Source organism: Nomascus leucogenys, chromosome 21, assembly GCF_006542625.1.
Source record: "Nomascus leucogenys isolate Asia chromosome 21, Asia_NLE_v1, whole genome shotgun sequence".
NCBI lineage: Eukaryota > Metazoa > Chordata > Mammalia > Primates > Hylobatidae > Nomascus > Nomascus leucogenys.
Window position 1 is genome coordinate 46838694 of NC_044401.1, and position 22567 is coordinate 46861260.

At 54.1% G+C, this 22567-nt stretch overlaps 1 protein-coding gene across 1 annotated transcript; it reads left to right on the forward strand.

Moving 5' to 3' along the window:
- The first annotated feature begins 1167 nt into the window (after positions 1–1167).
- Positions 1168–20247, forward strand: CHST13 (carbohydrate sulfotransferase 13). The gene is made up of 3 exons (XM_030801749.1): positions 1168–1436; positions 12425–12507; positions 18688–20247. The coding sequence occupies exons 1-3, from the start codon at positions 1340–1342 to the stop codon at positions 19531–19533; spliced, it is 1026 nt and encodes a 341-aa protein (XP_030657609.1). The 5' UTR covers positions 1168–1339; the 3' UTR covers positions 19534–20247.
- The last annotated feature ends 2320 nt before the right edge of the window (positions 20248–22567 follow it).

A 22567-nucleotide genomic window follows, 5' to 3' on the forward strand; every position in this document is an offset into this window, starting at 1 on the left:
TCCTTAAATAGATTTCCGCAACTTAAATAAATATAATAGGAAGAAATTTTTATTTCACCACTGTAACAGAAACTAGTCATTTGCCAGAAGCAGGTGGGTTTGGAGTCACCAGATTTTTCAAGAACAGTTTAACAACTGGAGCTTAGAGTGTGGAATAATAGACACTGGAGACTTGGAAGGGTAGGAGAGTGAGCGGGATGGGAGGGATGAGGAATTATTTAATGGGTACAATGGACATTATTTAGGTGATGGTTACACGGAAAGCCCAGACCTCACCACTGCATATTTCCATGTAACAAACCTGCACTTGTGTCCCTTACATTTATACAAAAAACTCCAAAAAAACCCTAGAGTTTAATGTAGTACCCTATCCCATGCACTCACACTGCTAAATGTTGTCTCCAACGCACTCATCCGCGCACACAGTGCCAGCCACGCCCTCCAGTTCCCTGCTAGCCTGACTTCTGGGCAGCAAGACCCTGTGGTTAGACCTGGGCTCCCGCCCACAGGGCTAGCTGGATGTGTGTGTCTTTCAAAGGCTGGACTTTACTCTCACCTCGCCCCCTCCACCCCCGCCCCCCCTCCCCCCACACACAGTCCCTGGCAAGTCCTCAGTGCTCACGTGGTGCCCAGAGAAGTTGTGGGTGACACGATGAGGCACAACAAGCTCCATTCCCCGGGAGATGTAAGCTGAGACCCTACCTCTCTGTCCAGAGACCAGTGCCACCTGCATGAGCTAGATTCAGGCAGGACCTGGAGACCCTGGAGGAAAGCAAGGCTGCAGGGTAGCCTTGGGTCGGGGAGGGAGGGACACTCATAGGGCTCCTACTGAGGACGAGGGTCCCGGAGAGCTATGGAAAGGGCAACGCTCTACTAGGCTCCTTGGTTCATCCCAGATCAGTCCTTGGGCCCCTGGCATATAAGGCAGCAAAAAGGCAAGGGGACACCGCCCGGGGTGGGGCACGCCACCGCGACAATGCCTCTTGGCCTTGGGTGGATAATGGCACCCCTGGGCAAACCCTAGGGGCGGAGCCTAGGGGCGAGGGGCTTCCCCAATCAGTCTCCGCCCTAGCGCCCTGGACTTCGGCCCCATTCCGTCGGGTGAGGGTGGAGGCACGAAAAGAGGACCCGGCTTGCGGCCCCACTGTGTCCCGCCTCCTCAGTCCCCAGCGACTCTCAGGGGCTGGTGGAGCTGGGGTCCAGCTGCTGTGCTCCCCTGCCCTGCGCTGCGCCGCGCGTCTTGATAGGCGCTGCGCTGCCGGGGCCGGGTCCTGGGCCAGGGCACCTCCGCCCCCAGCCGGATCCAGCGGACTGTCCTCCGCCGTGCGCCCGGCACAGCATGGGGAGGCGCTGCTGGCGGCGGCGCGTGCTGGCGGCCGCCTGTCTGGGCGCCGCGCTCCTGCTCCTATGCGCCGCGCCCCGCGCCCTGCGCCCAGGTGAGTGCCCGCCGGCCCAGCCGCGCACCCGCAACCAAACCTGGCTCCTCGCGCTTCCCATCGCGGCCTGACCCCTCGACAGCGGCGGGGACACCTGCCGTCTCCTTCCTGGCTGGGGCTAGGGGTGCCAGGCAGGGGCGCTGGTGGGGCACAGAAAGGCTCTAGACGCCCCCGCGAGCAAAGGCTCTTGCTACTCCTCCGGAGTTATCTCCCCACTCCCAGAGCGGTGACTATTTGAATCCCACAGCCGGTGCCTGGAGACCGGGGTCAGTTGTGGTGGGCAGAGAGCATTTGGCCAATCCGGGAAGGCCGTCTCCCTTACCTTCACCCCCTTCCCCTGCGCACCCCACAGCCCCTGGACGTGAGCGCTGCTGGGCCCATGCGCATAGGAGGGGAAGCTTGGGCCACTCAGTCCGGTCCCTTGGTTGTCCTACTGTGCAGCCGGTGCCACTCCCTGCTTCACCCTGAAATCCACACCGGGTAGGGCTTGGGACTCCTGTGCACCCACCTCGTGGTCTGGCTGGGGAAACTGAGGCAGTTAGTCATGAATCCGCAGAGCTGAGTGTCCTGGGCCCCACCGGTGCTGAGTCTTTGCTCTGAGTCTCTCCTCAGCTCATGTGAAGCCTCCCATCAACCCATTTCACACAAAATGAAGCAGGCCAGAGAGTGGGGAGACAGGTGTGGTGGCAACGTGCTGGCTACACAACCTACTTGGGGCTGGAGGGGCCCAGCCAGCGCCCCGGTCTCCTGACCTCAGGGCTGTTTGCCTTTCCTTGTATGTGGTATGTGTGCTGGGTAGGACAACTCAGTCCGCCTCCCCACCCCCAGTGTGGGCTCTGAGAATCCTGGGCCCCACCCTTGGAACCTGGCAGACACAGTCCCAGGGAGTAAGTAACTAGGTCCAGGGTGGGCGGGGATGTTGGGCAGTGGGGGTGCGAGTGGCCCAAGACTTGAGGATATCAGGGCCTGGGGAGGCCTCTGCCCACTCCCCCTGACCCTCACACTGCCCGTTGCCCCTTGTGTGTCCAGACACAGCAGGTCAGACCTGGCTGCCTCCCCAAGCCCATGGGATAGGGCTGGGGTGTCTCTTTCCAGCACCCCCACAACCCCTTCTGTGAGCTGGCTGGTGGTGTTGAGCGGAGAGTCTCCTGGCAGTCTGGGGTGTGGACTCAGTGTCTGTGGCTGCCACAGCCTCTGTCCACCCAGTCATTCAGTAGACAGATGTTTACCCAGTACTGACAGGGGAGGGCTTGGTGGCTACTGGCCCCTCAGGGCTCAGCGTGGGATGTTAGAGGACACCCGAGTGCCTGGATCCCGGGGAGTGTCTGCAAAGGAGCATACATCTTTGAGTGACTGCATGGAGTGTCTGCGTCCCCATGTCTCTGTGGGACACCTCTCTCCTGTCACCTACTCTACCCAGGTTTGAGGGATGAGAAACAAACCAAGGTACTAGTCACCTTCTGGGCTTTGTTCCTTCTGACCTCCCTCCCTCTCCTGCAGAGCCTGGGAAGAGACAGCAGGTGTTAGGAGGAGGGCTCCGAACCTCCCTTCCCAGCCTCTGCGCAGGCTGGGCTCCCCACCTGGCCTGTCCTGCTCTTGGCCATGACCTTCTCACCCAGCATCTCAGAGTCTCTCTCTGTTTCTGTCAGGCTCTATTGTACCTCTCCCATGTCCTGTTTCCAGCCATCACAGCTTTGTGAGTGACCGTGGGTGAGTAAGAGTTAATCAGACCAACCTATCCAGCCTCTCACACTGGCTTTTCTCTCTCCCAAGCCCTGAGCTGAAGCTTTGGCTGAGACTATGCTTGTGGGCCTGCAGGTGGCACACAGGGAGGGCACTCAGCTGGGAAAGGCCTTTTCCTGCCAGGCTAGTGCTGCTGGAGGGGCATTCCCCTGCCCTTGGCCTCTGGAAATGGCCTCACAAGGGCCTACAGTGTCTCTGCAGCCATGCCTGAGTTGGAAGGGATGTGGTCTGTGCCCTGTGAGGGCTTCTGGCCTGGGGATGAGGGCTCCAGAACTCAGGAGGAATTTCAGCCCCTTCTCCCAGGAGGGCAGGCCCAGCACTGTCCCCTCCTTCTCCAGAGCAAGAGGTGCTGCCGTAAGTTGGGCAAGGGGCCACTGAAGGGCTACTGGCTCAGGCCTGGGGCTCTTGCTACCCCAGGGAGCTCAGAGACATTCTAGTAGGGGGAAGTCTGCAGCAGCCCCTCCACAGCCACAATCTCAGCCCCAGGGCTCCACCACCAGCACTGGCCTACTGCTTAGGGTTCCAGGGAGGAGGAGATTCCAGGAAGGTGGGGCAGCTGCCCAGAACACTGCTGCCCTCATCACTCCACCCTCACCCCCAGTGCCCAGCGGCAGCTCCCAATGGCAGACCTCTGGGTCTCCTGCGGCCCCTTGGCTCCCTCTGTGTTCTTGCCTGGGCATGGTGGCCATGCTTCCCATGGCTGGCACACCACGGACCACGGACCTGTTGGTTGCCTGCCCGTGCAGGTGCTGGGAGACAGTGGGGAACAAAACTTAGAAATACCCCTGCCTCGAGGAGCTTACATTTTTAATATGAAAATCCAAGATCTCAGCTCTATGCCTTCTGCCTCTGAGACACCGGCGAGAGCAGTGTTGGCACCAGCCCCCTTCCCCCATTCCACTCCCATGGCCACAGGACTGAGCATCTGTCCCAGTGTTTGGAGTCACAGGTGTTCCTCTTAGAGCCAGGTAGGCCTCTGCATCCCATCCCAGCCCCTGCTCACCCCTAGGCAGGCAAGGAAGCTAAGACTGTGGGCCACCCGATGGCACACAATGGTAGCCTCGGCGAGGACAAACCCAACCCAATTCAGACTCCCTTCAGCTGGGAGTGGGTCTGTGCCTGTGACTGAAAAGGCCAGGTGCCTCTGCCTCAGACAGGCATAGATCTCGGGGTTCAGATCACACCTCCAGCTGTGGTTTAGCTTTTCTCTGCCATAGCCTCACTCTCGGCTGCACCAGTTCGGCAACTCCAACGCAAAGCCAGAGAGGGCTCCTTTGCCACTGATTCCAGCCAAAGTCCCAAGGAGGCATCCATTGGCCCGGTCTGGGTCTCAAGTGCTTGTCTCTGAGCCAGTCAGGTGGCAGGAAGGGCTGAGAGGCTGTGATTGGACAGGCCTAGGCCACATGCCTATCCCAGCAGGTGGTGGAGGCGTAGGGGAGCTTATCGGAATCACACGGGCTGAAGGCCTGGCAGGCATCCTCCTCTGGTGGGTGGGCAAAGGGATGGGGAGTGGCCGCTGGAGCCAAATTGGTAGATGCTCCCCGTGCTGCTGTCCATCTTCAGGTACTGCTGGAGTGTCCCGAGTTCAGAGGACCTCTGGAGAGTACCGTGAGAAGAGGCAAGCTGGCAGTGGGCAGCTCTGCAGAACAGGAATTGGCAATCCTATTTTGCAGAAAAGAAAAGATCAAGAGAAAGGAAGTTACTTGCTCAACTCAGGAAGTATGGGGCCAGGATTTAAATCCCAGCTGAAACCCCAAATCCTTTTTCTTTCCATTCTACAGGGCAGGGGCATTTGTGTTGGGCTTTGAAAGCTGCACAGGAGTTTAACAGGTAGGAAAATGAGGAGAGGAAACTGCAAGCAGAAGGAATGGCACAGAGAAAAGTATGGAGGAGCGAAATGGCCTGGGGTGTGAAGGGATGTGCTGTGGGTGGGGCTCCGGGTCCTTGAGAGAGAATGGTGGGATGGGAGGCAGGAAGATACTCTAAGTTGGGGCTCAGTCATGAATAGTCTTGAATGGGATGCTAGGGGCTGGGGTGTTCTTCCTATGGCTGTCAGAGGGCATCAGTCTTTAAATAAATAGTCACTGGCACTGGGCAAGGTTGCAGGGGTTACAGAAAAGCAAAAAGTCCCCTTCCTTGTAGAACTGACCTTCCAGAGTGATCAACCTACACAGAACTCAAAAGATTTCAGCAATAAAGAGGGCCGTGGCTGGAGCTGAGCGGTGAACCGGGAAGGGTAGTGGTGCACTGGTGGGCCTGGGGGGAACCAGGGATTGCTGTAAGGAGTGAGAAGCCCTGTGGGTTTAGAGATCACCAAGGTGGGGCGAGGAGAAATAGGAGACAGGTGAGATGTCTCCCTCCAGTCTTGGTAATTGTCCCAGGGAGAGCCCTGGGGCCTACCCGGGGCTGGCCGTAGGCAGGGAAGGTGGAAGTGGGGGTCCAGAGGGTTCTGGAGGCACAGCCAACAGGACTGTGCCCAGGGAGGATCTGGGCAGACTGGGGTTCCATTCTTGTCTGTGTCCTCTATACCCCAGCCCCTCCACTGGGCCCTAGATCCCAGGCTCCCTGTCTTGTCTAGATGGCCTGTGGAGTTCAGCAAATGGAGTTTGAACTAAATACACGTGGAGAGATCTCTAGTTCTCTCCCCTAAACAGCAGAAGTGCTTCTTATAATAAGTGAAGGGCTTGTCCAATGTGTCCCTCCCTTGGGCCTGATCCCCGGAAAGAATGTCCCTGACTCTGAGACATGCAGGTCACCCCAGAAAGCCCCTGGGGGAAGCAATGGGGCAGGGCAGAGGCCCTCGGAGGCCACGTGGGAGCCCATGCCTGCTGGTGGGAGCTTGCTGGGGTCTGGCTGCCGTGCTTGTCTCCTCTTGCAACACTGTGACCTGCTGGAACTTATTAACGAGAAGCCGAGTGTCATCATCTTTGCTTGCTGGACTGGGGAGTCTCCAAACAGCATCCCCCCACATGATGGCTGTGCCCTCACAGGGCGTGAGCTCTGCTTTGGCTGAGGTGGGCGTGCGGAGGGTGGTGGGCATGCAGAGGAGGATGGCCGTGCTTCTGCTGTAGGTTTCTAGTGTGGTGTTTCACCTGGTATCTTGATTGGTAGAGGAGGCCTTGCAACATGACGTGTGCCGGTGTCCTGTGTGCGGCAATCGCGTGGCCTTGAGCAGCTCTCTCTGCCCTCCCTCCCTGGGCTGGTATTTCCTCATGGGTCAGTGAAATGGGGCCCACTTGCCTACGGGTGCCACAAGGGGGGACAGGTGTCAGGACGAGGGGGCACCCAGAGGCAGGGCAGCATGGGTGGTAAGGGTGCAGATGCTGGCACTGGTGGCCTGGTGTCAAATTCTGTTTCTGGCACAGCAAGGAAGCTGTGAGGCCTTGGGCAAGTTTCTTTGCCTCAGTTTCCCCCTCTGTCAAGTGGGATAATGATGGTTTCTACATAAGAGGGGTAAGCATGTCAGTGTGTACTAAGCACCCGGCACTGTGCTGGGGCCTGCACCCCCCACCATGCTTTGTCTCCTTCTGTCTCTTCCTCCTCTTTCTCCCAGCCTCGGGCCCTGTCGTCCATCACCGTCTCCCTGTCTCTGTCACTGTTTTTGGCACTCCTCCTGTCCCTCCTCCCCTCCCATCATCCTCTCCCCCTTCTCTCCCCTGTCTCCCTAAGCTCCTGCTGGTTTTGTTTCCTTTTTCTAAGCAGTCACCCCGTGGCTTTCCCTGTGCCGCTCTGGGATGGGCCCTCCTGGGCTACGTTGCCTGGCTCTTCCTGTCCTATCTGCTCCACTGTCCCCTTGGCAGGGGGTGGCAGGGAGCCTGGGACCTAGGGCCCAGTGGAGGGGCTGGGGTACAGAGGACACAGACAAGGGAGTTTGGGATGATGGGGGTGGAGGGGGTGGATGCCCCAGTGTGGCCCTGTTTGGGGGGGCCAGCCCCTAGCTGGCCAAGTCAGGGGTGGACCCAGGGATCTTCAAGATACCCCCTTCTGACCTCCTGTGCCCATCTGTCCCTCCATGGCAGCCTGCCCGTCTGCAGGGCCCAGGCTCCTCAGGGCAGGGTGGCGGGCAGGGTGGGTCTGGGTGGAGGCGGCCCAGCCCTGTAATCACTGGCCGCAGTTATTCTGGGCTCTCTCTGGTGCCTGCTCCCTTGTTCCTTCTACCCACTGGCCCCTGGGGGCTGTTATGGTACCCACTTTCCTGCAGGCTGTGGTCTGGCCAGGAAATGAGAGGCCTTATGCAAGGGCTGGCATTTCCGGAAGGCTGGGAGCCTCTGAGTAGCAGGGCCCTGGGGTGGAGACAGGCCTGGTTCTGCTTGTCAGTTACAGCGACTGCCCCTCCACCCCCTGTCCAAAGAACACAAGTTGCTGAGCACCAGTTCTTCCTCAGTCCCCAGCCACAGTCGCCAGGAAAGGGACACGTCTCATCTGCAACATGGCTAGAAGGCCCGGCCTCCTCTCATGGGGTGCCTGGCCCTGCCCTGCCTGGTGTGGCACCAGCGGAGCTCCCCATGGCTGCTGCTAGACTCAGGCCAGACCCAGCCTGGGTCTCCCTGCACCTGCATGACCAGCCAACATTGCTGCCCTCTCTTGTCAGCTCCTTTTTCGATGACGGTGTGCTTCCTGGGACATGTCCAGCAGTTCAGATCTCTGACTCTGGAGACGCAAGGTCAAATGCTGGGCTGGTCAGTGGCCTGGAGACACAGGTGGCCCTGAACCTCCTCAGCCTCCTCTGCATGCCCTGGTCACTGGAGTCTGGCCCTTATTCCTGGGCCTTACAGGACGTGGCCTGGGGCACAGAGGGGGCCTGAGGCAGGCAGGGGGTGGCAGGACCCTGGACAGTGGGTTTCAGGTACACACAGCAGGGTTCTGGACGATGGGCTTTAGGGTTCTGGAGACCAGCGCAAGGCCCATCCAGCTGCCATCTATTCCTTCCATGAACCTCTGTTTATTCAGCACAGACCATGTTCTGCCTGCCAGGCACTGCACCGGCGCAGCCGGTGTCAAAGCGTGCTCCCAGACCAGCAGCCGCAGCCTCACCTGGAGCTGCTGGAAATGCAGATTCTTGGGCCCCACCCCCCAACCTACTGGACCAGAAACTCCAGAGGTGGGGCCAGGGACTCAAGTTTAACGGGCCCCACACAAGCTGAAGTTTGGGGACGACTGCTCTAGGTCAGTTTGCCAACAGACCTGTTCCTCAGATTTCCCAAGTTTACTGGTGTGCCAGAAGTTTGTCTCAAGTGAATAGATTCTTCTTAGCAACATTTATAGACTCTTCATTTGGTTGAAGGCCAAGGATCACAGAAGCATTTATCCTTCCTTTCTCACATGTTCCTGAATTCTTGAACATATTCTTACGAGTATTCAATGTTCTTATGAACTCTTATGGACATATTAAGACAGCCATTTCACATAAATGGAATCGTGTCTTAGGTGGCCTTTTATGTCTGGCTTCTTTCACTTAACATAATGTTTACAAGGTTCAGCCATACGGAAGCATGAGTCAATTCTTCATTCCTTTTATGGCCAATTAATAGCCCATGTTATGGATATACCACATTTTTATTATCCATTCATCAGCTGATGGATTTGGGTTGTTTCCATTTTGGGGCTATCATGAATAACGCCGATGGGAACATTTGTGAACAAGTTTTTGTGTGAACAAGTTTTCAGTTCTAGGAATATACTTAGGAGAGGAATTGCTGGGTTGCATGGTAATTCTAAGCTTAGCTTTTTAAGAAACTGCCAAGCTGTTTTCCCTCATGGATGCACCACTTTACATCCCCACCAGCAATATATGAGGGCTCCAAATTCTCCACATCCTTGTTATTTACTGTCTTTTTAAATAACCATCCTCATGGTGTTGATTTCTATTTCACTAATGGCTAGTGATGTTGTGCACCTTTTCATGTGCTTATTGCTATATGTATATCTTTGGAGAAATGTCTGTTCAGATTCTTTGCCCATTTGAAAAATTGGGTTGTCTCTTTCATTGTAAGAGTTCTCCATACATTATGGGTACTAGTTCCTTATCAGAGAGATAATTTGCAAATATTTTCTCCCAACTGTGGATTGTCATTTCACCTTCTTGATAGTGTGCTTTGTAGCACAAGTGTTTTTAATATTGATGTAGTCCAGCTTATCTATTTTTTAAAAATTTTGTTGCTTTGTGCTTTTGGTGTCATATCTAATACATCATCACCTAATCCAAGGTCATGGAGATTTATGTCGGTGTTTTCACTTAAGAGTTTCACAGTTTTAACTTCAATGTTTAGGGCTATGATCCATTTTGAGTTAGTTTTTGTATGTGGTATGAAGACAGGGTACAACTTCATTCTTTTGCATGTGAATATCCAGCTGTCTCAGCACCATTTATTGTAGACTGTCCTTTCCCCATTGAATTGTCTTGGCTCCCTCATCAATAATCAACTGACCACAAATGTAAGGGTTTGTTTCTGAACTTTCAATGCCATTTCATTCATCTATATGTCTCTCCTAGCCAGCACCACACAGTTTTGATTATTGTGGCTGTATAGTAAAGTTGCGGTATCAGGAAATGCGAATCCTCTAACTTTGTTCTTTTTCGAGATTGTTTTGGATATTCTGAATCCCTTCAATTTCCACAAGAATTTAAAGATCAGCTGTCAATTTTGGCAGAAAAAGGCAGCTGGGATTTTGACAGGAATTGTAAAGAATCTGTAAATGACTTTGGGGAGTATTGCCATCTTCACAACATTAAGTATTCCAATCCAAGAACCTGAAATGTCTTTCCATTCATTTGGGTCTTTAATTTCTTTCAACGATGCCTCATAGTTTTCAGTGTACAGGTCTTATACTTCCTTTGTTACCAACTTCTTCTTTATTACTTTATTATTTTTGATGTTGTTTGATTATTCATTGCTAGTATATAGAAATATAATTGACTTTTGTATATTAATCTTGTATCCTGCAACCTTGCTGAACCCATTTATTAGCTCTTATGGTTTGTGAATTCTTTAGGGTTTTCTATATATATATGCGGTTATGTCATCTATGAATAGAAATAGTTTTACTTCTTACTTTCCAACCTGGATGCCTTTTATTTATTTTCCCTGCCCAATTACCCTGGATAAAACCTCCAGTACAATTAATAGAACTGGCAAAAGCAGGCACTCTTGCCTTGCTCCTGATCTTAGGGAGAAAGCTTCCAGTCTTTCACTATTAAGTTATCTGAGGGTTTTTCGTTGATGCCCTTTATCAGTTTGGCCCTTTATCAGTTTCCTTCTATTCTTAAGCTGTTTAGTGTGTTTTGTCATGAAGAAGGGTATTGGATTTTGTCCAATGCTTTTTCTGCATTTATTGATGAGTGTGTGGGCTTTTTTCTTGATTCTATTAATATAGTGTATTACATTGATTGATTTGTGTATATTTAGCCAATCTTGCATTCCTGGAATCCATCCTACTTGGTCATGGTGTATAAACTTTTTCATAGGATGTTATTTTTGGTTTGCCTGTATTTTTTGAGAACTTTGCACTTATATTCATAAGGGGCATGGCTCTGTAGTTCCCTTTTCTTGTGATGTCTTTGTCTGGTTTGGGCATCTAGATAATACTGGCGTCATGTAATGAGTTGGGAATTGTTCTCCCCTCTTCTGTTTTTTGGAAGAGTTTATGAACGATTGGTGTTAATTCTTTAAACATTTAGTAAAATTTACCAGTGAAACCATCTGATCCTGGGCTTTTGTTTGTGGGAATTTTTTTTTTATTACTAATTCAACATCTTGACTTGTTATGGGTCTGCTGAGATTTTATATTTCTTCTTGAGTCAATTTCAGGAATTTCTGTCTTTCTAGGAATTTGTCTGTTTCTTGTATGTTTTCTCATTTGTTGGGCTACAATTGTTCAGAATTCTCTCGTAATCCTTTCTTGTTTCTTTAAGGTCAGTAGTAATATCCCCTCTTTCTTTCCTGTTTTTAGTAATTTGAGTCTTTTCTATTTTCTCCTTTGTCAGTCTAGCAGAAGGCTTGCCAGTTTTTGAGATCTTTTCAAAGATCGCCTAACACCTTATTAGTTTATTAATATGCATAATCATATTCTTGAAAATGGGATCCAGAAGCATATGATCATATATATTGGCTATATTACTGAGAACATATTAATATTGACTATGCTTAAAAAGATATTCCTTAAAGCAGATTTTGAGCAAAGGAATATACTTATAGGTAAATGGATTTATACTGATAATAGTTCTAGGAAAACTGAGGAGTGCAGCAAGGAGACAGACAGACAGACAGACAGACAGCATCCCTGTCCTCAGCTGGGAGACAGATAGACAGCATCCCTGTCCTCAGCCGGGAGACAGATAGACAGCATCGCTGTCCTCAGCCGGGAGACAGACACACAGACAGCATCCCTGTCCCAAGCCGGGAGACAGACAGACAGCATTGCTGTCCTCAGCCGGGAGACAGACAGACAGCATCGCTTTCCTCGGCCGGGAGACAGACAGACAGACAGCATCACTTTCCTCATTTGGGAGACAGACAGCATCGCCTTCCTCAGCCAGGAGACAGACAGACAGCATCGCCTTCCTCAGCCAGGAGACAGACAGACAGCATCGCTTTCCTCGGCCAGGAGACAGACAGACAGCATCACTGTCCTCAGCTGGAGACAGACAGCCAGCATCCCTCTTCTCATCTGGAGATAGCTAAACCTGCTTCCATGTGAAGCGGCATATTCCCTGATGGGGAAGCACTGCTGCCACAGGCATCCACAGTGGGTCACCCAGCCTAGCGAGGTGGCACTGAGAGGCTGCAGCCCACTGTGCCATCTCCACTGTTGCCCAAACCTTTCTGGCTGCCCATACACAGGATCTGAGGGTGCTGGGCAGCCAGCCAGCCTGGTGAGCCCCACGGGGTGGGGCATGAGGCCAGGGCAGATGGCAGTGGGTGAGGTTGGGTGATCTGGCCTTTCCTAGAGGGTTGGTGGGCTGGGTATCACCTTCCCACTTGTCCCCTCTTGCCTCGTACCCTCCAACTTTGGAGGGTAGGACATGGGAGCAGGAATGACACAGGATACTACCCTGATGTAATTCTGACCCATTAGTACCCCCTGCCGTCCCCCACTCCACCAAGCCCCTAGGAGGTAGGCAAGATCCAGGAAGGAAATTGAGTGCCAGAGGTGGGTCAAATGTGCCTAGATGGCTTGGCCAACCCCCCCAGGTCCACGCAAGTCCCTCTGATATGGTGGTGACACCTCTCTCCTTATGCCCACAGCATTTGGAAACACAGCCCTGGGCTCCAGCTGGCTTGGTGGGGAGAGGAGAAGCCCCCTGCAGAAGCTCTATGACCTGGATCAGGTAGGTGGACAGATCCTCGACCCAGGCATGCCCCCCTCCATCCCAGCCAGGAGCCTGAGAGCAAGAGTGCAGACCTGCTGGACCCCACACTGGGGCACGGAAGGGCGTCCTCCCCAAACCCAGGCTTTGTCAGAGAGCAGTGACAAGGGCAAATCTTGAGGGTAAGATGAGAGACCTGGGGTCTCTACCCACCTATCTTCCCATCCATCAACAATCTGAGGCCAGGCACAGTTCTTTGTGTTGCAGATAGAAAAGAGTCAAAACAGACCCTGTACCTGCCCTCAGGAAGTTTACAGTCTAGTGGGAGACCAAATCTCAGTGCGTGCTGCAGTAGGGAGGTGTGCAGGGACCCCCAGCCCCGGCTCTCAAACAGATGGACCAGGCGGCTTGCTGGCCCATACATCTAACTTCAGCTGGGGGCCTGCAGGGACCACACACAACCCCAAACACACACATACAACTGTACCCCACCACCAAGAACCCCACACTCTGGCTCTCACACACACACACACACACACACACACACACACAGACACACAGAAGTACTTATTCGGACAGCACGTATTGAGCACCTACAGCATGCAGGCTGTGGTCAGGATGCTGAGATCCAGTAGCAAGCAGGTCAGCCAGGTCCCTCCCCTAGTGGAGCCACCAGTCCAGTAGGGGAAAATGTCATCTGATCACTACCCATGCTAATACTTAACTAATTCTGCTGTAAAGGGGAGTATGAGGTGCAACAAGAGCTCTCTGAGAGGATCCTAGTTTAGATGGGGGAGAGGAACTCCTCTCCAAGGTAGGGACATTGGAGCTGAGGCTGAAGAGCAAGAGTCAACAGGCAGAAGGAATGGCCAAGCGCCACAGGCAGTGGAAACAGCTGTGCCAAAGGCCTGGCGGGGAGTGGAGGACAGGAGAGGCAGCACGAGGGGAGCCTGGAGAAGTGGGCAGCACGCAGGCCCTGCAGGTGTGCAAGGGTAGTGGGGAGACATGCAAGGTTTTAAGCGAGGAAGAACAGCATCAGATTTTCACCCTTGGGGTATCCCTACCGCTGTGTAGAGAAGGATCAGGGTGGTGTTGGATAGGTGGCTGCTCCCCAGATCCTAAGGGCTGAGCCGAAGGGGCCTGTGGAGCTCATCTGGCCCAAGCCTACGAGCAGGTAGGGAGGGCTTCCTTCACAGAGAGTGACTGACTGACCCTGGGCCACACAGCAGGCTGACGGTAGGACAGGCACTCAGTAGGGCCCTGGGTTCCACTAGCTATGGCGGCTTCTGAGGGGCAGATGGCCCCTCACAGCCTGAGGACCCTGTGACCATTGGGTGTCAAGTCCCTGGAGGCTTAGCACCTTGCGGCTGGAGAAATAAAGTAATAAAAACCATCCGGCCAACAAGTGCTGGCCATGTGCCAGGCCCTTTAGTTCTGTGGGCTCATTACCGCAACCCATAAGGTGGGGCCATTATTGTCCCTGTTTATAGACAAGGACACAGGCATGGGGAGGCAAGTGCCCTGCAAAGGTCACAGAGCTTCTATGGACTAGAGCCAGCGAGGAATCCAGGCAGCCACACTGTGGGGGTGAGGACAGGAGCTGTAGGTGCAGCCCCGGACAGTGGACATGGGTCCAGCTTTAGAGTCCCAAGGGGCCTGAGTTGGAGCCCCGGCTTCCCCAAAGAGAGCTGTGTGACCTCAGGCAACTCATTTCCCCTGAGCCTCAGTTTTCTCTTCTGTAAAATGGGTATTCATGGGCCTATGAGCAACAGCAGTGGCAGCCCAAGCTGCTTCCAGCCATGAGGACAGTCCGTGCCCACTCCTGAGCTGCTCGGAGACCGGCAGCCCACGGTTCAGCAGCAGCCAGCTGCCCACCATCGTCCTCTGGATGTTGACTTCTGTCATAGAGCTGGCCTCCTGGCTATAAGAGGACTGCCAGGGCTGCAGACGCCTCACAGGAGGGCACCCAGGCAGAAAGTGAGTGGCGGGTAAGGGTTTCCCCTGACTTTTCACCCTAAGGGAGTCTTTCCTGGAAGTCATCTGGCTAACTTCCCCTGATATCACCTCAGGCAGAGCCAGGCCACATGCCCCCCGAACCCCTGGACCCAGTGCTTCAGCAATGACACATGAAGCTGAAGATCTGGCTCCCCTAAGCTAGGCTCATACCCTGACACAGCCAGGGTCTGCCAGCAAGGAAGGAGGAAGACTGACAGGTGGCTGGATGGCCAACATTCCCTGCCACAAGAAATGTGTTGGGTCATCTGAAAGCTGAAAGCAGACCTTGGCTGTGGGCCGCGGGAGGACAGCCTCTCCTGGCGCCATGTGGAGCTAGGCTTCTGAGGTCAGTCCTGACGGTGGAAACAGGCTCTCCCAGGTGTCCCCATACCCCCACAGCAGAGCTGAACCTGGCAGCCCTCCCATGGTGAGGGTGGCTAAGTGACTGTCTTATTTCACATAGCATGATGTCCTCAGGGTTCACTATTTCTCAAAATGGTGAGATTTTAAAAATGTAAGCACATGACATGGCATTTGACACTACAGAAGGGTACGTACAGTGAAGAGTAGGTCTCCTTGTCCAGCACCTGTCCTCTTGGAGGCCACCAGGTCCCTGGGTGTCCTTCCAGACATGCTGTAGGCATGTAAGTAGTGTCCACTGCTTTGCCGTGTGCTTACAGTAACTTCTTCAGAATTTCACCTACAGGCATGTATGTACTATGTCTGTCTGCCTCTGTCTTTTCATTTTGAAAAATTCAAACATATGCAAGAAGAAGGGAGAATAGTTCGAGGAACCCCCACCTTCCCACCACCTACTCCCACCTGGGATGATTGTGAAGCCAGTCCCAGCCTTGTGGATCCTGTGACTATGTCTGAACGTATCTCTAAAATAATAAGTCTCCCTCCGCCCACCCTTTGTGAAATGTTTTTTCTTTCCCTTTTTCAACATAAATGTTAAGCCCTGTTCTGCACTTTGGTTTTCTCACTTAGTGTACCTTAGACATCTGTGGGATAGTTTTAAAGGCATCAGGAGCACAGTGTGCACATGTGTGCAGGAGCGTACAGGGACACACACACACACCACAAACACACCACACACGCTGCACACACACCACACACATAGGCACCCCACACCCCACACACCCCACACCATACACACACCACACACACACCACAGAGACCACACACACACCACACACATATACCCACACACCACACACATACCACACACACACCCCACACCACACACACCCAACCACACACACCACACACACACACTCCACACCACACACAGCACACACACACCCCACACACCACACACAGCACACACACCCCACACCATACACACGGCACATACACTACACACATACCACACACACCACACACATACGCCACACACACCCCACACCACACACACCCCCCACACCACAGACACACCACACACACCCAACCACACACACACTCCACACCACACACACAGCACACACACACCACACACCACAGACACCACATACACCACACACCACAAACACACATACCACACACAAACCACACACATCACACACACACATCCCACACCACACGCACACACCTCACACCACACACACACACCCCACACCACACACACACACCCCAAACCACATATGCACCCCCCACACACCACACACACAACACATACCACACAAGCACACTACACCACAAAAGCACACCACACGCATACCACACAAAAATGCCACACATTCCCACACACCACAAACACACCACCCACATGACACACACTATACACACACCACACACACACACCATCTATGCCACACACAACACACACTACACACACACCCCATACACACACACAAACACCACACACACCAGACACAACACACAACACACACACACCACACAACACAGGTGTGCACCACACACACACCACATGCACACACACAAACCACCTGACAAAAGTGTGCACCACACGCACACACCACGTGCATACCAACACACCACACACACCAGACACAACACACCACACACACACCACACACACTCCATACACATACAACACACACACACACACAACACACAACACACACACTCCATACACATACAACACACACACACACAACACACACCACACACACTCCATACACATACAACACACAACACACACACCATACACACACCACACACACCACACACATACACCATACATGCACCACACACACCACACACACACCACACCCGCCACACATGCCACAGCCGCCACACATGCCACACCTGCCACACATGCCACAGCCGCCACACATGCCACACACACACAAATGCCACACACGCATGCCACGCACGCACGCCACACACCACACAGAGACATCACGCACCACAGGCACACACCACACGCGTGCACCACACACGCACACCACAGACACGCATTACCACCCCACTGGCGTCAGACCCTCCCAAGCAGGCCCTGGCTCTGGTGTTCCTCCAAAGGCCGCTTTGGCCTCCTCTGAAATGGAAACACCTGAAGGCTTTTTTCTTAACTGAGAACTCACATACCATACAACTCCCTCTTTCAAACCCTACAATTGGTTTTCACCGTTTTTTACAAGGTTTTGTAACTATCACCGCTATCTAATTTCCAAACACTGTGATCACCCTCAAAAGCAGCCCAGTGTCCATCAGCAGCCCAGCGTCCATCAGCAGCCCAGCGTCCATCAGCAGCCCAGTGTCCATCAGCAGCCCAGTGTCCATCAGCAGCCCAGTGTCCATCAGCAGCCCAGTGTCCATCAGCAGCCCAGTGTCCATCAGCAGCCCAGTGTCTATCAGCAGCCCAGTGTCCATCAGCAGCCCAGTGTCCATCAGCAGCCCAGTGTCCATCAGCAGTCCTCCACAGTTCACTCAGGTTCTAGTTTCGGTCTCCCTGGATGTGACTTCTCTAGGGACCTCACTAAGTGGGACTGTTCGGCACTCGTCCTTTTGTGACTGTACTATTCGCTTGGCATAACGTCCTCCAGATCAGCCCATGTGGCAGCATGTGTCAGCACCGCATTCCTTTTCATGGCTGAGTCATAGTCCATTGCATGGATGGCCGCATACATTTGCCCACTCAGCAGTGCACACTTGGATTTTCTGGCTAATGTGAATACTGCTGCTGTGAACTTCATGGATGAGTTTTTGCATGATGCATGTTTTTAGTTCTCTTGAGAATATGCCTAGGACTGGAATTGCTGAGTCACATGTTTACTGGTTTTGAGGAACTGCCAAACTGCTTTCCACGGCAACAGCACCCCTTTACACTCCCACCATCAACGCGTGAAAGCTCCACTTTCTCCACATCCTCACCAATTCGTTATTGTCTTTTTGATTATATCCTGAAGGCTCTTAATGTAATTTTAAGAAGTTAAAACACTTCCTTTTATGAACTCTTACACAAAAAATCATAGGCAGGGGTGTTAATCTTGGAGATCAGAACCCCGGGTGGGGCAGGAGGGATCTGAAGAAAGGGGAGCTGGAAGCATGGAAGCGCTGGCCTGGGTCTCTGCATGGCTGAGGCTGCGAGGGGCTCCGGATCTAATTCGGAGAGCGGTGAGGCTGCTGGCCCGCAGCAGGTGCTAGGTTAAAGCCAGTTGGTGTTCCTTCTCATAGGAGGGACAGGCTCAGAAGGGGCAGGCTTCCTGCCCCAGCGCTGAGATAAGAATTTGCTGGGGGAATAAAAGGAGTGAAGGTGCAAAGGAGAGTGCTGATTGGTAAGTACAGAATCAGCCCATTTATTATTGAGCCAAAGCAGCCTGACAGCCCACAAGCGGCTGCAGTTTTCAATTGGGTGTGGAATTAAACAGCGCTGCTTCTTATGCAGCCTCCTGCTTTTAGTAAACATTGAAGAGTCCATGTGTGCCCGTACTCACACGGAGCGCACTCTGATGCCACAATTCCTTATCACTCCTCCTCTGAGTGCCCCACAGCATACACACCCAGCGCGTCCTTCTCCCAGCCTCAGCAAAGTCGGAATCCGTTTCTCCCAAATCCAGGCCCAGGACAGATGCCCGGGCCCTAAACCACACAGTGATCAGTGACAGCCCTGGGGTTCGAATTTGGGTGCCCGGCCCAGCTCCTGCTCCCAATTCCCGGGCGGATCCCGCCGGGGCAGCGCCAGAGTGAGGGAGCCCGCGCTGCCCTGACGCGTCCCCCTGTCCCATCCCCTGTTGCCCACAGGACCCTCGCTCGACCCTGGCGGAGGTGCACCGGCAGCGGCGCGACCTGCTGAGCAGCGCCTGTAGCCGCCACACACGCCGGCAGCGCCTGCTACAGCCGGAGGACCTGCGTCACGTGCTGGTGGACGACGCGCATGGCCTGCTCTACTGCTACGTGCCCAAGGTGGCCTGCACCAACTGGAAGCGCGTACTGCTGGCGCTGAGCGGCCAAGCCCGCGTTGACCCGCGCGCCATCCCCGCGCAAGAGGCGCACGCGCCCGGCCGCCTGCCCTCGCTGGCCGACTTCAGCCCGGCCGAGATCAACCGGCGCCTGCGCGCCTACTTGGCCTTCCTGTTCGTGCGGGAGCCCTTCGAGCGCCTGGCATCGGCCTACCGCAACAAGCTCGCGCGCCCCTACAGCCCCGCCTTCCAGAGGCGCTACGGTGCACGCATCGTTCAGCGCCTGCGGCCGCGCGCGCTCCCCGACGCCCGGGCCCGCGGCCACGACGTGCGCTTCGCCGAGTTCCTGGCCTACCTGTTGGACCCGCGCACGCGGCGTGAGGAGCCCTTCAACGAGCACTGGGAGCGCGCGCACGCGCTCTGCCACCCGTGTCGCCTCCGCTACGACGTCGTGGGCAAGTTCGAGACGCTGGCAGAGGACGCGGCCTTCGTGCTGGGCCTGGTGGGCGCACCCGGCCTGAGCTTCCCTGGGCCGCCGCGGCCCCGGGGAGCCGCCGCCTCCCGCGACCTGGCAGCGCGCCTCTTCCGGGACATCAGCCCCTTCTACCAGCGGCGCCTCTTTGACCTCTACAAGATGGACTTCCTGCTTTTCAACTACTCCGCCCCCTCCTACCTGCGGCTGCACTAGCGGTCCTGGAGGGCCTGTGGCCACGCGGGGCAAGTGCCTTTCCGACAAGACCCCCGGGGAATGCAGGTGCTGCCGGCCCCCAGGACCCCTCTTCAAGAGCCACTCCGTGCACTCACCTGGCCGCCGGCCCAGCGGGCGCAGGACACACCTGGCTAGGCTTGGGGGCAGCCCATCTCAGGTGGCCCTGCACGCGTGTGCCTGCCTCGGCCTGTCGCCTGAGGCCTGCTTCCTCCACTTGCTCCAGCTGACAGGCACCTCTCCAGGCCCCGTAGATGGGCAAGGACTTGATAACCAGGGTTTTAGGCTTTTAAAGGCCATTTTTGGGGTCAGCCTTGCCCCTGAACCTGTTCATGGTGCATCTGAACAGAATGCTGACACCGGTGTCAGTGTGGCCCGAGCCTGTGCCCTCCCCACCTCGCCCACCCTGGCAAGGACAGCTGTGGCCAAGGACAAAAGCCCTCCCTTGGCTGGCCTCACGATGGAGCCGTCCCGGGAGCCAGCTGGGAGCTGCCTTCCACTGCCATCGGGCCTCCTCTCCTCTCCCACGCGGCTGGCCCTGCCCAGGCGCCACCTTTGGTCTCAGTCTGGAAAGACGCTGGGTCTTCAGGCTCCATGCCAACAGAGCCCCAGGTGCAATGCGGTCACAGGTTTTATGGGACTTTGGTGAGCTGGGCGGTCATGGTTTTGAAATAAATGTATTTTGTTACTTTCTGATTTTTTGGAGTTTATCTGTTTCATTGGGCCATTTTCTCTGGGAGCCTGCAGCTGTCTGATCGCGAACCATTCCGTCTCCAAGCCTTTGTTTCCCTGTTGCCAAGTGGCATAAGAAGATCAGATGAGAGTGCCCACAGAGCCTGGGTACCTCCCAGGGTGCATATAGGAGTGAGGGGCTACATGGGGCATAAGGTGAAGAGAGTGCACTGTGTAGGAGGTGCTAAATTCTGGCACTGACAACTTGGGGAAAATCTACTCCTTCACCCTGACCTGGGCCAAGGACTGAAGCCCGCACCAGCTCAGCCAAGCCCTGGGCCTTGTGCTGCCTCCCACCTCGGTGCGTGACTGTGAGAGTGTGCATGTGTGCATGAGTGAGAGGAATTGTGTGTATGTGTGTGTGTGAATGTGTGAGTGTGGGTGTGTCTTGGGCCACTTGTCTCTGAGCTCCCGCAGGGCTGTGTCCAGAGGCCCTGCCAGCAGGAATGGGGTGGCCAACTCCAGTGGACCTGGGGAGGGGCTGCTGCTGCCACTGGTTTCCCCATGAGGCCTCCCCCAGCCTGGGCCCTTCCCCCACTGGAGGGACATACAAAGCCCAGGACCTTGCACCATTTCCAGGGCTCCCTGGGTGCTATGGTTTGAGTATTTGTCCCCTCCAAAACTCATGTTGAAATTTAATCCACAATGTGGCAGTCTTGAGAGATGACCCAACCATTAAGACGTGATTAGGTCATGAGAGCTCTGCCCTCATAGATCAATTAATCCATTGGTAGTTTAATGGATTGATGGTTTAATGGATTGATGGGTTGATGGATTAATGAGTCACCATGGGAGCAGGACCAGTGGCTTTATAAGAAGAGTAAATGAGACCTGAGGTAGTGTACTTAGCCCCCTCACCACGTGATGCTCTGTACCACCTCCGGACTCACCAGAGCCCCTGTCAGCAAGAAGGCCCTCACCAGATGCAGTCCCTAATGCTGGGACTTTTCAGCCTCCATAACTGTAAGAAGTAAATTTATTTTCTTTATAAATTACCCAGTTTCAGGAGCTCTGTTACAAGTAACAGAAAAGGGACTAAGGTACTGGGCCAGAGCCCCTCTGTTTAGAGACAGGCTGAGGAGGGAAGGGTGGGGCCTTGGCCACACTGGGGCCACTGTCTTTCTGAGGGGCTCCCTGGCCCTCACATGCTCCCTTAGAGGCCACACATGCTGTGTTCTAGGCCACTGTGTGTGCAATTGTTGCACACCCATTTCGATGACACACGCCTTTGTTCCCAGCTCACTCAGCTCCCACACAGCCCCGGATGGGACTTGTTTGCTGAAACTGACACCCATCTGGATGTCTCACTCCCAGGTGTCTCACAATTAGATGTGCCCTGCCTCCTGCTGTCATGCCCTCAGCGCCTGGACATGCTGGCAGTTATCACACTCATAGTCCCTTGTGTGGGCAGCTACTCCACTGCTCCCCCACTGATGCCCCCATGTGCAGATGCGGCAGGCACCCAGTGTCACCCAGATGCTGTGCCCACCACATGCAGCCCTGTACCCTCTGCTGTATGTGTAGGGCCACAGCCCAGGCCCTCGAGGACTGAGGGAGCTGGGGCAGCTCTGGAGGCTGTCCTTGGGGAACTCCACCTGCTCTGGCCTGCTGTGGCCTGTTTCCTCTCTGGCTGGTGCCAGAACATCTGTGTCCTCACAGATCACAGGCTGACCACCCTGTGGGATCCCAGCTGGATCACTAGAGGATCCAAGAAAGACAGGGTCACATGTGCAGAGCTGGACAACACAGGGGGGTGCCCAGGTGGTTCTTCATCTGGCACCTCCTTCAGGCAAGTGATTAAAACCATAGTCGAGTGCCCACAAGGGCTGATGGCACAAACCCAAGGTCACGTGGCATTTTAACTTCCTTGAAATTGTCTTTTACTTCCCAGGTTTTCAGTCTCTTAAAGTTGGATAGTGCTGGCAGGAGACTTCCCAGGATGGGGTGCCATTGCTGGTTTGGATTACAGACTTCTTTAAAATAAGTGTTAAGTGTTCTTTTGCTTTTTTCTGGCTTTCATTGTCAGGAAAATGTTAACCAACTTTCTGCAGTTATCGAGTTATCGGGTAGGGCTTTTTTTTTTTTTTTTTTTTTTTTTCAGTTTTATCCTGTGGCTTTGTCATTCAGGCAGCTTCCTGAGAGGGATGTTTCCAATGCTTAAAATTTAAAATAAATCCCTGGTTTCTCACAAACAGCGAGATTTAATGCATTATTGTTTTAGAAGCACAGCCAAATGCATCTGTGGGCTTCAGCAATGAGTAAGACAGTAGCATGGTGAAGGCAA

Coding starts and splice junctions, on each gene's coding strand:
- CHST13 (XM_030801749.1), top strand. CDS start 1,340: ATGGGGAGGCGCTGCTGGCGGCGGCGCGTGCTGGCGGCCGCCTGTCTG. Junction 1,437..12,424: donor GCCCCGCGCCCTGCGCCCAG/GTGAGTGCCCGC, acceptor TTATGCCCACAG/CATTTGGAAACACAGCCCTG. Junction 12,508..18,687: donor AGCTCTATGACCTGGATCAG/GTAGGTGGACAG, acceptor TGTTGCCCACAG/GACCCTCGCTCGACCCTGGC.